The following is a 13,615-nucleotide window of genomic DNA, read 5'->3' as shown; positions in this document are numbered from 1 at the left end:
ATTGACCTGAAGAGTTCTTGGGGGATCTGGATCAGAGATGTAAGGTGGACTATCTGGGACATCGTGTGTCGAACGACGGGCTGGAAGCCAATCCGAGGGACCTCACCGCTCTGACCGATCTGCCGTTCCCCGGATCGCTCAGATAGATGCAGTCGTTCTTGGGCAGTCTCAATTATTACAGCCGTTTCTTGGAAGATTACGCGATCTACGCGGCGATCCTGTACGAACTGCGCGAGGTGGACTTCGCCGAGCAGAAGAAACGCCCCGATCTGCGCCAGATCCTGGATCGTCAAGTACCGAACTTAGTGGATACGGACCCAGTGAACACCGATCGGACTCCATCAGTTCCTGAAGTCGGTGTTGCCGATGAACGCTGGATCCCTGCTCATCGTGCCTTTTCGACGCTGAAGATGAAGATTGCGACGACACCGATCCTGCGGCACTTCGATCGCGATCGGAATCCGGTCGGGATTGTGTATGCGAGTGACTGGGCGATCTCGGCCGCATTGATGCAGGAGCACGACCAGATCTATTATCCCGTTACCTTCGCCAGTCGAACGCTGAAGTCGAATGAATTGAACTATAATGTGGTGGAGAAAAATGTGCTGGTGCTGTTACGGATCCTGGACCTGAACTATAACATGCTGGTTGGACGATCGATCCGGGTATTGACCCGACACTCGACGTTGGCGTGGCTGTTTCGATCACCCGGTCTTCAAGGCCGATTGGGTCAGTGGGCTGCACTTCTATCGCCCTGCACACTGGTGATCACGAAGTGCACCAAGGGAGAGGACGAGATATTGGGCGCGATCGCCGCTAGTATTACGCCTCGATCGGATATGGACGACGCGTTGATCGCGATCGCGCCGAAGAAAGAACCCCGGCGGGAGATTCAAGCCCCGATCCCGACTGTGCGCGTAGACGAAGATCTGCTGGTGATAAGTTTCGATGGATCCGCCCGCGTCAAGCGAGGCGGGGGCGCGTACAGCGCGATCTTGTGGAAGTTACCCGAATGGAGTGTGGTGAAGGCACGATCGGGCTATGTTGAAGGGTTGACTGTTAACGAGGCGGAGTATCATGATCTGTTGTTGGGTTTCGACCTCCTTGACGGCGTAGATCGAGGCAGGTTGGTGGTCTGCGGTGATTCCAACCTGGTGATCCGGCAAGTACGGGGCGAGATTGACTGCAAAGCACCTAAGCTGACATTGTTAAAGCAGAAGGTTCTGGACCAACTACGGAACTGGCCAGAACACGAGCTGTTACATGTGAAACGAGACTGGAACGGAAGTGCAGACAGCCTAGCCAGTGCAGCACTTCAACGTGAAGGGGGCATCATCGTCGAGGATGAGGTCGATCATGGGGATCTAGTGACACTGAACCGACTTGATGAGATCCTGGTTGTTCGATCGGATGAGTCGATCGCCCGACTATCGCCGATGACCACCCGATCGGGCGCCAGATCACGGTCGAACCCGACCGTCATGCAGGAGGAGTTCGTGCGAGGGTTGCGGATCGATCGAATTCGTCGAGCTCAAGATGAAGAAACGTGGATCGCGGGTATGAAGAAGTACCTGATGGGAGATGTGGCTGATCAGACGCAGGATGAGGCTCGATCCTATAGCAACATCGCAGCGGGTTACGACGGAGATAATCTGCTGTTCTATTGCCCACCCTCCAAGCGATCGGAGGCAAAACGAGATGGACTGATGAGACTGGTTGCACCAGAGACGCTGCATCAAGATATCTTGCGTCACTATCACTCCACTCTGGAAGGGGGACACCAGGGGATCGGGCGTACCTATCAGCGGATCCGCGATCACTTTCACTGGAGAGGTCTCTTCAGGAGTGTGCAAAAGTACGTCGGTGAATGTGTCGACTGCGAGACCGGCAAAGGACGACCCACGATCAGGGGCGAGTCGCCGTGGAACATCCAGGCGACATACCCGTTCCAGATCGTAGCGATGGATCACATACCTTCGCTGCCGAAGTCGTACAAGGGTAATACGGAACTGTTGATCTGGGTCGATCTGTTCACGGGATACGTGATCGCGAAGGCCAGTTCGTCCCGATCGACGCAGACGATCGCCGAGTCTTACGAAGAGTGCGTGTTCCGGCGATTTGGTGCTAGCGAGGTGATCAGGCATGATCGCGAACCGGGATTTATGGCCGATTTCTTCCGCGCCTTTAACAAGATCCTGGGTATGCGTCAGCGAGCGACAATGGCATAGGTCGTATGCCATCGACCTCAAGCTAACGGTACTTCAGAGCGAATGGTACAGACGGCGACGAGAGCCCTGAAGATGTTCGTGGAGGATCTGGATCAGAGAGATTGGGATGAGTACGCAGAACGATTGACCTTCGCGATCAACACGGCTCAAGATCGAGTCCGTGGAGACTCCCCTTTTTATCTGGTGCATGGCTGGGATCCTCGATCGACGCTTGAGGCGATGATACCTTTGGGTAGCACTCGGACGCGGGATCGGAATCCTCGACGGTGGCGTTATCAGATCCAGAGGCACTACGATCAGGCTTGAAGTCAGGTGAATGTCGCCTACGCGAGGCGATCGCGGATCGGGCCGATCGACACAATGAAGAAGTTCGACCACACTCGATCGAGGCTGGATCTCAGGTGTGGCTGTACCTGGATTATGTAAAAGAGGGGTATGCCCGGAAGCTGGCTCACCTGTGGCACGGCCCGTTCCGCGTTGCGGAGAAGGTGAATGAGTACACGATGAAGCTTCAGATCGCTGGTACGGACTATCACCTGTTCCCGATCGTGCATGTTTCGAAGCTGAAGTTGGTCAGGGACTTCACCGATCGACCGCAGATCTCGCTTACGGTGGACGAAACAGATCGACTTAATTTCGACGAAGTCTTACCTCCTGAGGACAGCTGGACCCCAGATCGAGACTCGAACGAGTACGAAGTGGAGAAGATCACGAATATGCGGACGGGTTGAAGGACGCGGTACGGCCGGACTTATCGAGAATTCCTGGTACACTGGAAGGGTTACGACGAGCCTGACTGGGTCGACGAAGCTGATCTCAACTGTGGAGCTTTATTACACGAGTTCCTTCAAGATCGCGCGAGCCGGAACCGATTCGGCGCGAATGCAGTCTCACGAGGAGGAGTGAGATCGGACCGCCAGGGTCAGCTGGTCACCTTGGTGAGCGAGATGGATGACGGATCGACGGGGAGGCCGTTGACCGGAGGAAGGGGTTGTATATGAACGAATGAGTGTATGTGAGTGCAGATCGGACGGTTATGGAGTGAGTACAGGAAGGCATGAGGACAGATCTTGGCCGATCGAATTAACAACGAATGGATTGACGGGGAACAGTGGAAGATCAAGGAAGAATGTGGGTTATTAAGATGGAATTGATCAATCTGAGTAATTCCGCGCTACGCGTATGGAAGATCGGCCTCCGAGTCACTCCGACTCTGGAGTTGTAATGGTCGACTGGTTCGCTACTTACGGAAGCCGATCGCAGAGACGGCGATCATGTCATGGCTGGTGCTGGGCGCCGACGTTGGGGTTGAACTTGTTGCGGAGGCGCGCGATCCGTTGAGCTGGATGGTCCTGGGGGTGGTCGCGACACTGGTTCCGCCAGGGGTCATGGGTGTCGGCCTCGATCAGGGCCGTTCTGAGGTCGGTCGGTTCACCTTGGTGCTGGGTGGGGTCGCCAGCATTCGCAGCGCGAGACACCGCACCGGGATCTGCAAGAAGAACGGGTGCAGCAGCAGATCGACGTTTGCCCACATCTCTCGCATCATCGACAGCATCGCGTCGAGGAGTCGGCGACACCGATCACCGAGGCGGATCCGTCGGGCTCAGCGATCGCGATGGTATTGCTCAACGATCGGGTCCCGGCGCTGTGCGGCCGTGATCGGAAGATAATGAGTGGTTTCCCAAAAGGCCTGGCGATGCTGCTCTTCGAGTTGAAGCTAGGCAGTGGCGATCGGACCCAATCGAGTGCCGGTGCCTCGATGGAGTGCCAGATCGAAAGTCAACGGGTTGGCCGGGTTCTGCAGCACCTGTCAGGGGCGATCGGCCATCAACGCGGTAATGTTAGGTCCGGTGATGAGGTTGTCTCGATAGCCGATCCCGGCGGCAGGCTGTGCAGTGCCCCGAATGGCGAGCGGGAAGAGCCACCCCTCGGGTAGGAGAAGATGCTGGGTCAGCATCGACAGGATCATGGCTGTGATCTGTAGCTGCCTTAGCAGGATCGAAGGCCAGGGGTCCGTATCACCCTGAACGAGTGCCCTGGGGGCGTTGAAACCCGGGATCATGGTGCCGATCGAGAACAACGGCGGGATCAGAGGAAGACGCCTCGGCGATCCAGGTGGAGAACCAGGCGGGGATCCCGGAGGCGTCGATCTAGGTGAGCCATGACGGGACTGATGCGTTCCGTGGGACGATTGGGAGTGAGCCGATCCGGATGGGGAGTGAATTGACATGACGGAGGGCGATCGCGATCGCGAGCGAGCCGGTGTAGTGTGGGTACGGGCTGGCGAGGCAGATTGACGGCGACGGGCCTCCGATCGGGACCGAGCTAAGGCTGCGAGCGCCTCCTGACAGACCCCTCCGACTTGTCTTCTTCTTCGTCGGTCTCTTGGTTGGGCCCCTCCGATTCGGATCCTTCTTCGTTGGCCGCAGATCTAGCCGGAGACGACTCCCCCTCTTCCGACTGATTTCTCTGCGAAGATCGAGGTTGCGAGCCGGACCCGTCTTGGTCCGATCCCTCTTGCTCGTTTGGATCGGAAGCAGGCTGATCTTCAGCATGCTGACCCCAGCCGGAAGTTCCTCATCACTACCGTGTAACGAGAAGGACGGCGAGGGAGACCGAGCGGGCGACCGACTCTGAGATCGACTGCGGGGTGGAGGCGCCGATCGGGCACGCTTGTGGATGTGGCCGGTAGAGTCCGGAGATCCTGAGCGACTGCGGCTGCGACGGCCAGGCGTGATCGGCGCGCACTGACGAAGCCCGATCCACCGGGCTACGCGAGACAACGTGTCAGCCACATTCTTGAGATCCTCGCTGGATCGATCGCTGGTGTGACGCAACATAGCGTAGGCGTTCTGGACGTCGAGGAATTGGGCGTCTTGGGCCCGTATCACCTGTTCCGCACTTTCGAGACACGATCCTGTAGCACAGCGACAGCATGAGCGGCGATCGGCAACGGAATAGGTGGTATGGGAAGCTTACGTACGGAGATCGGCATTCTCTCGGAGTGCCGCATCGCGGTCTTGATGAGCTTGATCGACGTCTCTCACGGCAGCGGTGGCTTGGTCTCTTGCGGTATCTCGGGCGGTACGCATCAGATCCAGCTCCTCATTTACCCAGAGGAGGGCAGCTTGCAGTTGATCCTGGGAGGGCGTGGGTCCAGTGGGAGGCGTAGTGGTCGGAACGGTCGGAGTTGCCGCAGCCGCAACGTGACCTCGCTGGACCACGGTGGCTTCGAAGGGCAGTCTGGACCCGATCGAGGCTGCCGCGCGTAAGGTCTAGCTCGTGGTTCACCTCGTCTAGTTCGCGCTCTTGCCCAGAAGCCTGCGATCGGAGATCCGAAATGTCCGCCGCGGCGAGATCGAGCTGGTGGTCCAGTCGATCACCATCGGCGTTAGCAGTCGCGAGATGGGCCTGAGCGCGTGTCAGTTGGCGATCCAGATCCTGGATCTCGGCGGCTTGCAGGGCTATCTGATCCCGGAGGCCTTGGATCAGCTGCGGACCCTGACCCTAGGCACTCTGTTGAAGGTCGCTGACTTCCGTCTGAAGGCGGCGGATCTCTTCCTCTTGCGCCCAGCGGTGGCGTTCCAAGTCGTGCAGGTTCGCAGTCAGCTCGCGCACGGTGACGTCCTGGCGCGCCCGTCGCGGATCATAGACGATCGGGAAGCGCAGGCGCATGCCAGCTCATCTTCCAAGCGGGCGATTCGGCGGACGGCATCCGGGGAGGCCGCGGCACGGCAGGAGGCCGTCGATCGCGTCGATCGAGGTGTCGAATGAGTCGATCGGGGCGAGCCATGCGTCGAACCGTCGTCATCCGGCGGACCGGACGGAGGCACAGGCGGGTTGGGCGGCGGTGTGCTCATCTGTGAGTGGTCCGTGCTTGAGCCGGCGAATTGGAGAATAACCAAGGTCGAACTGTCCGAAGTGAGACGCCGTGCGACACAACTGATGTGGAGAAGTGCTGAATAAGAATTGATCTCCGAGAAAGGCGGCAGGGCCGATCGACTGGAAGTATGGGGGGTCAGCGATCGAGAGACAGGCAGCGAGGATCTATGGATCAGAGGGAGTTCTTCGGGAGATCTCAAGTGGCCCGATGACGCCGGCGCGTAAGGCAGGACATGTGGCAAGCTAGATTGTGGATGATCGCGTTCGAACCGTGGCGTGATTCGAGGCCGACCCAAGTCCCGATCGACGACAGATCTCGCAGATCTAGGACGGCCGAGGACGGAAGATGATGGATCGGCGGCGTACGGCAACCGGCACAAGTCGTCGATCGAGAGGTGATCGCCGATCGCCGATCGGGATCGATCACAGATCGGGAGTCGATCGCAGATCGGGAGTCGATCGTGGATCGGGAGCCGATTGTGGATCGGGAGCCGATTGTGGGATGATCGTGGATCGGGGATCGACCGCGATGGGATGCACATGGAGGACGAAGTCAGGACAAGAATCCAGTGGTTGTTTAGTTGTAGGATGGTAGATGAGATGGTAGCGGTAGAGAGATACCAGCTAAACATAAATCAGAGCAGAATTTGCACCGAAGAACACAAGTCCCCTCAAGTCGTCAAGTCCCAGGAACCACATTGGCCTCGGCAAGCATCGACACTTTGGACAGTGAACTAGTGGTACGGTTAAGACTGGATTAATACATTGGCCAGCTTGACCTACTCTAGCTATCTATCTTTTGTGTGCAAGTCCTCAATCGACCGGATATTAGTGCTTGGCCGGCGATCGTTTCTCCTCTCGATCAACCTCGATCCCGCTATAGGAAGCGGCAAGCAACTCAGGAAAGGAAGGAACACACCCGGAAAGGCAACTACCGGCCTTGGATCTACTCCAGGCCGACCGATCGAAGCGGAGAACCCTCGATCGGAGCGAATACTCGGACACAGAGCGAAGGTTACCGCGCTGCCCCACAAACTATCTCCGCGTCACGCCAAGACACTCGATCTTCACCACGTGCTGCATCTTCGGAGCCCCGAGAGAGCGGATCCAGGCCGCCGACGGGTACACAAGGCGAGAACAAGTTCAGCCGATCACGGATCGTTGGGGGACCCCCTCCGTTAGTCGGTGTCTGGGCGCTGGTGGGAAGCTCGATCAGGCCTTAAACAGATTTTGGCCGATCCCGATACACCACAGATCTCTGGAGAAGAAGCTTCTACGTCTAGCGCTGGGAGCCTGGCGAGTATGAAGGGTGCCGAGTGGACTCAGACGCTGACGAACGAGGTCTATCGCGTGATGGATAACATGGGGTGGCGTCCACCGAACGCCCAACCAGGACTGAACGGAAACTCTGGATTCCGTTCCCCTCGCCGCGAGAACCCGAATTGGGGCAAGTTCTGCGAGAAGTGCGGTAAGTGGGGGCACCCAGAGGAGAACTGCTGGAAAGATGTGAAGTGTGATCGCTGCCTGGAAGTGGGTCATCCGACTCACTTGTGTCGCGCGCAACCGTGCGATAATTGTGGCAAACTACATCTCGGGAAACCATGTGAAGACTGGAAGACACTGGACGCTGTGACGAAACTCGCCCGCCAAGGAGCACTGAAGGACATGCCGAGCCAAACCCTGGATAAACTCTTGGATGGCGAAGCAAACTCTGGGAGGCTGTCAAACCAATAAGCCCGCTGGGTGGGGACCCAGTACGCGCCGGGCTGACAAAGGCCCCAGAGTTATGTGTTCTAGTGTATGTAGGCCCGGAGCTGAGAACAAGAATCCAAGATAACCAACAATGCATGACTACTTTGACTCAGGATTTCATGACTTCCCCTGAAAATCAGCATCCTGAACAAGCGAACTCTGGGTCGGTGAACTCTGAGGAAATTGTGGAGTACAAGCTGAACCCTGGAGCTCGTTACGGATGCTGGGAAAACAATGATCCTGACCCGAAGAAACGTGATGTGGCGATGGTGCATGGTGCTGTGAACGACTGCCGGACGAGAGTTCTCCTGGATACCGGTGCGACTGTGAATATTCTGAGTTTCGACTTAGCGCGTAAGCTCGGACTCACACTCAAGTCGCACAAACAGACCAAGGTGTCTGGCATGGGAGGCGTTCCGACGTACATCGGTGCCAGTGCTCAGGTGAAGATTACTCTCGGTTCGAGGGTGATATATCTCCTGGATGTCTGGATTGCTAACATCTGCGAAGGGATCGAAGTACTTCTGGGAATGAGTTTCATGTTTGCAGCTGGAGTGAGGATCAGTGTTCGCGAAGGTCTCGTGACACTCCCCGATGAAGAGGCAATCATGATGTGTGGATGGCCTCCAGAGGATCGCCTGGGTGTCGACATGCCCGTGGAAACCACACCTGGCCCCTGGAGAATCCAAGGTGGTGAAGATTTCGTATGGACCGACGAACCCACCGCGTGAGGTTGTGTGGGCAGGACGAGGCGACCGCTGGGTAACGCACCTGATCTACGCTGCGAGACGCTGGCCGGCCACCGAGAAGGTGGTCAAAATCTCGGACAAGGACGTCTGGATTCACAACAGAACGCTAGTCGCCCGAATTGTGGAGTATGGCTTCTTCCCACGTGCCGGACGCTTTGCGCGCCCTGGATCGTTTGCGTACCGGGAGTGGCAGACTCTTATTCTGGAGAGTGTTCAGTCGCGTGAGGGCAGACTTCGTGCGGAACGCCTGGATGCGCTGGAACCATCCTGTGTCAAGACCCCAGAGTATCAGTGGCCTACGAAGATTCTGTCGCGACCTGCAAAGGGCCCCGACTTGGCACTGCTTGCCTCGATTCTCAGGAAACCGAAGACTCGTCGCGTGCGCTTCGCTGAAGACGCTGCAACCCAGACTGAAGAGGTGCCCCCTGAAGACCCTCCTGAACTCCGAGACGTTGCTATTGATACGAGTGACTTGGGTGACGTTCTGAAGCAGGCGGTGACCGATGTTGCCTCGCAGGCTGTCGGAACCCCGAGTGCATGAGTCCTGAAGATGATACGGCCGCTGAAACCCTGCGTCCATTGAACCACACCTGTGGACCAAGGTGTATGAACTTCTGAAGAAGCTTCTGGAGAACGGGCTGATCGAGACTTTTACGTCCCCCTGGGCATCTCCAATCGTGATCGTCCTCAAGAAGAATGGTGTTGACATCCGGATGTGCATCGACTATCGCGTGGTGAATGGCTGCATCAAGCTGCTCACGATCATCTTGATCAGCTGCGGCAGCCGGAAATGCCCGTGAGCCGCCCGGTCACTGCCTATCCACTCCATGGCTGTGTCGTACTTGAGCCCAGCAAGAATGGCCTGACGCACGTCTGGTCGAACTTCCTTCCAGACGATACCCCCAGGGAGCATCGCGTGCGCAGCCTCCTTGGACACCACAGTCTTTTCGCCGGCGCGACGCACAGAGTCGCGGCCAGGCTGATGATTCTTGGGACGACGCTGGACCTTGTGAACCTTGGAGTTCGCGGACTACGACTGTGTGTCTGGCGCCTCAGAGTCCCGTGATTTTCTGGAGCCTTGACCCTTCTTGGAGCCCTGAGATTACTTGGAATCCTGAGTTTTGCCCCCGCTTTTCGAACCGCTGCGAGGCTTGCTGCCAGGACCCGAGAGATCCAGAATTTCAGGACGACTGGACGACCCAGACCCTGAGGACGGAGACACTCGCGTGTTCTTCTCTGGGTACGGGGGCGCCACCGCCTTGCGCTTGTCCATGGCCGTGACGTTGACGACCGTGTCCCAGGATTCAGGAGGCTTCGAGTCCTTGATGCAGAACTTGAAGAGGTCGTGGAGACGCTCCCAATTGCCCGTGAATTCAGTGTGTTCCTGCAGGAAGTCAGAGAACTTCCAGGGATCCACCGCAGCAGACTCGAGTCGCGATTTCAGGATCCGCACCTGAGCCTCAGAGTTCGCCAGGCGCGCCTTGAGCTGCGCCTTCTCGGATTCCAGGGAATCGATCTCGTCCTGGTATCGCGCCTTCTGCTCCTGCAACGCAGCCTTTTGCAGGTCCCCAGCGGAATCCGCCTTACCCAGAGCCTCTTGAATCTCCAGAAAACAGTAGTCAGACGTGAATTTCCAGGCGCGCTTCAATTCCTTGTGCTTGCGCCGCGTATCGGCCGTGTCTTGGACAGCGGAAGTACCCTGCTGGGAATCAGCTAGGGAGCGCATGTGCCTGAAGGCTTCAAGGACGCGACGCAGGTAACCAGTCATCTTGAACACTCGCCCAGCGAGCCTTGTGCTGTTGAAGCGACTCAGGAGTGAAGCCATCTCACGTCGAATACCGATGGAATTCAGGGTGTTGTCCAGCTCGAATGCCGAAAGAGGCGAACGACGTGGACATAGGACATCGATCCCAGCGTCGGCGCCACAGACTTCCTTCAACCCCTGAGATGCTCGTCTGAGAGCTCCTCGAAGCCGACCAGCGTAGTCGCGCCGCCGTAGCCTTCCATGCCTAACGCGCCCCCACGAATGTTGTTCATGATCCCAGGGACTCCCACGAGATGCGCGTTGGTCTTGAGGTTCGGCGGAGCCGGCAGTTTCCAGTGTGTTGGACGTTCAGGGACCAGGAAGTTAGGGAGGTCGACCTCCTCCTGCCGAAGCATGCTTGCGAAGATGAGCCCCCTGACGTCCTCCAGCGTCGCATGGCGCGGCGTCTTGAATTCAGAGGCGCCCTCCATGTTCACGTCCGAAGCTGCGCCGCTTGCGTCTGGAGCCTTGGACTCTGAGTTCGCGTCACCAGTTTGCTGGGTTGCAGCGTCAGCCGAGGCGTTGCCATTGGCCTCGCGCATGTCCGCGTCAGAAGTCTTGCCCGCGTCGCCGGAGAAGGAGACGTGCTTAGTTGCCCCGGTCTTGGTGCCGTCCGCCTAAGTGTCGCTGGACGCTGAGTTGCCCGCCCGGTCGCTGTCACTACCCGCTGGTGCGGCGTTCGCAGCGTCGCCGGCGCGCTGCTGTGTTGGAGGAGGCACGCTGTCGGGGGGCGCCGGGCCTTGAGCTGGCGCCGTCGCTTGCTTGCCGTCCGAAGGCGCGCTCTCCGCCATGTTGACGATCTGTGAAATGGCGATGTGACCGCGCATAGCCCGTTGTAGCTTTTGCGTTTGAGAGGAGAACCTTGAAGATAGGTCCTGTTGGGCAGATGAGGCGAGGCCGATGAAACCTTTGTCGCCCAGGGGGGTTCGTATAGCGTAGCTCAAGACTGTTCCACAGGGTGTAGACCCAGAGAATCGACTTGAGAGCCAACAGCAAGAAGATAGACCCAGAGATTCGCAGCCACAAAGTTTTAAACCCTGAAAATCACATTCCCTGGTTGGCGTGGGTACCTTGTGTAATCCCTGTCGGCTCGTTTGTCTTCGACGGAACGGCACTCCACCGGTAGTTAATGTAACCTCGAAGAAGTGCGGGAGTGCACGTCTACTTCAGAACGCACCCCCACAACAAAGGCAAACCCAGAGAATCAGATCCCTCGAAACCCAGAATATCACGAATTCAGGGTCCAGGATTTCAGTCAACTCCGGGACTTGGAACTCAGAAGACACCTTACCCAAATGCCGTCCTAGCTCGATAAAACCAACAAATACAGAGTATACAAACACTTCAACTAGCCGTCACTTATTCTTTTGGACCCTTGTACGGTGGGTCACACACACACTAGGCTCACTCGAGTCTGAAATTCAGGGGCCTAGCTCCCCTGAGACTCACACAAACGCGCACCACCTCCAATAAAGGAGGAAAATACAATCACTATCAGTTACCTTCCCTTCACACAAGCAGTCAATACAAAATTCTGGAGGCGACTACCTAGCACCCCAGAATACCCTCCGGAATAATATGAAATGGGCTACCACGAGCACAGCAAGTGACCCAACTAGGATATGGAATAGATGGATCACTCCAGGAAGCTCAAGGCCGTCGCTGGTCCCCACCTAACTGGGACTTGAGTTGATGGAGTCCACACAGACGGCTGTCCTTCGCCGTTGATGTGCCCTTAGTGTCCCGCGGTCGTAGTCTCGGGTCCTCCGGATTTCCGTCGGCAAGCTTGGCCGAAGTCACTTGCGCAGTACAGGGAAAATTGAACTCTGTTTGTCTTTTATCAGCTACTTCTCTCTCTCGCTCTCTTACTTCTTCGGGTAAATATCTTCTGTTCACTATGCTTGGGGTCAAATGTCTTGTCTTGAGTATACCTTGGGTTCAGCGGTCCAAACTTGCGATCGGCTTGCGAATCCATTGTCGCACGGCGTCGAAAGTGCCAATTATGGGTCCTTAGACTTGATTTAGTATGGTGCAGGATTCCCTCTCGACTCCTCGAAGGTATCCAGTCTGCGCATCGACAACGGTTCTTCAAGGTCACGCATCACTTTGATTGCAGACTGGCTTCGAACTGACTCGAATCCCTGAAAATCAGGTGACACTCAGGGTCATCTTCTGAAATCCTGGGGATTCTGAGGAATCTTGGGGAACTGTGGGGATTCTTGGGTGTTGGCTTGGGAGACACTTCAGTTCAGTATAGAGAGTCTGGATTTATGGTCCAAACCCAGAGAATCATCTTGGAACTCTGGGTCACCTGCACTCAGGGAGGTGAACTCTGGGTCATCGTGCGGCACTCTGGGTAACAAGTCTGCTACATTGCAGGCTCGCGTGTATCTCCACAAAGCCACACTTTTAGCGGGTTTAGCGGCCTCCTGTGCATGATCATGGTGGTAGTGGGTTGATTCTCAGGGTAATTTGATCCTCTGGGGCACTCTGAGCCACAGCAAGATGAGGTGTACTCTGGGATACATTCGCCGGAGACACTTTCCGCCAGACTTTAGGCACTCATCGTAAGGGAAAGTCCGCGGCTGGACTAAGCCTTCTCTGAAATCCTGGGCGTGCACTCCCAGGGTTCACACTTCCAGTCAGTTGGGCCCATCTGCGGTCAGGCGCTGGATTTATCCCGAGAAATCACTTCTCTCCCACAGTCGCCATCCATGTCACACGGGTACAGCCGCGCCGTATCCAAGTCATCCACCAATCAGCATCCGATACAAACTCCAAGTCATCAGGTGACGGCGCATCGTCGGCAATTTTCTGGGGACCGCCTCCTGGTCCGGGCCCATCAACGAGGTAATCGCTCTGAACTGGTGAACCATGGCCAGGCCACAAAAACACAGAGGATAATCCACCGTCGACTTCGATACGGCCGTTGCACTCTGTCGACTCCCAGGATTCCACTCACTTTGGCGGCACCCTGTCTGTGACACGAGGCGGTCCCCAGAAAATTGCCGACGATGCGCCGTCACCTGATGACTTGGAGTTTGTATCGGATGCTGATTGGTGGATGACTTGGATACGGCGCGGCTGTACCCGTGTGACATGGATGGCGACTGTGGGAGAGAAGTGATTTCTCGGGATAAATCCAGCGCCTGACCGCAGATGGGCCCAACTGACTGGAAGTGTGAACCCTGGGAGTGCAC

At 56.9% G+C, this 13,615-nt stretch overlaps 3 protein-coding genes across 3 annotated transcripts; 1 reads left to right on the top strand and 2 right to left on the bottom strand.

Moving 5' to 3' along the window:
- Positions 1-4,553: 4,553 nt before the first annotated feature.
- On the bottom strand, positions 4,554-5,903 carry PHYSODRAFT_329131 (hypothetical protein; the record flags this gene model as incomplete). The annotated part of the gene is made up of 5 exons (XM_009525523.1): positions 4,554-4,748; positions 4,790-5,145; positions 5,212-5,443; positions 5,520-5,696; positions 5,763-5,903. 5 exons carry the CDS (start codon positions 5,901-5,903, stop codon positions 4,554-4,556), a joined length of 1,101 nt encoding a protein of 366 aa, XP_009523818.1.
- A 2,078-nt stretch (positions 5,904-7,981) lies between these two features.
- Positions 7,982-9,152, top strand: PHYSODRAFT_255299 (aspartic protease; the record flags this gene model as incomplete). The annotated part of the gene is made up of 2 exons (XM_009525522.1): positions 7,982-8,305; positions 8,493-9,152. The coding sequence occupies 2 exons, from the start codon at positions 7,982-7,984 to the stop codon at positions 9,150-9,152; spliced, it is 984 nt and encodes a 327-aa protein (XP_009523817.1).
- Positions 9,153-9,713: 561 nt separating this feature from the next.
- Positions 9,714-11,242, bottom strand: PHYSODRAFT_329129 (hypothetical protein; the record flags this gene model as incomplete). The annotated part of the gene is made up of 3 exons (XM_009525521.1): positions 9,714-10,475; positions 10,589-11,032; positions 11,135-11,242. The coding sequence occupies 3 exons, from the start codon at positions 11,240-11,242 to the stop codon at positions 9,714-9,716; spliced, it is 1,314 nt and encodes a 437-aa protein (XP_009523816.1).
- Between the last annotated feature and the right edge of the window lie 2,373 nt (positions 11,243-13,615).

The sequence above is a fragment of the Phytophthora sojae genome (assembly GCF_000149755.1).
Source record: "Phytophthora sojae unplaced genomic scaffold PHYSOscaffold_3, whole genome shotgun sequence".
Taxonomy (NCBI): domain Eukaryota; phylum Oomycota; class Peronosporomycetes; order Peronosporales; family Peronosporaceae; genus Phytophthora; species Phytophthora sojae.
The sequence above is the reverse complement of the archived record's forward strand: the minus strand, read 5'-3'. Positions and strand labels throughout refer to the sequence as shown.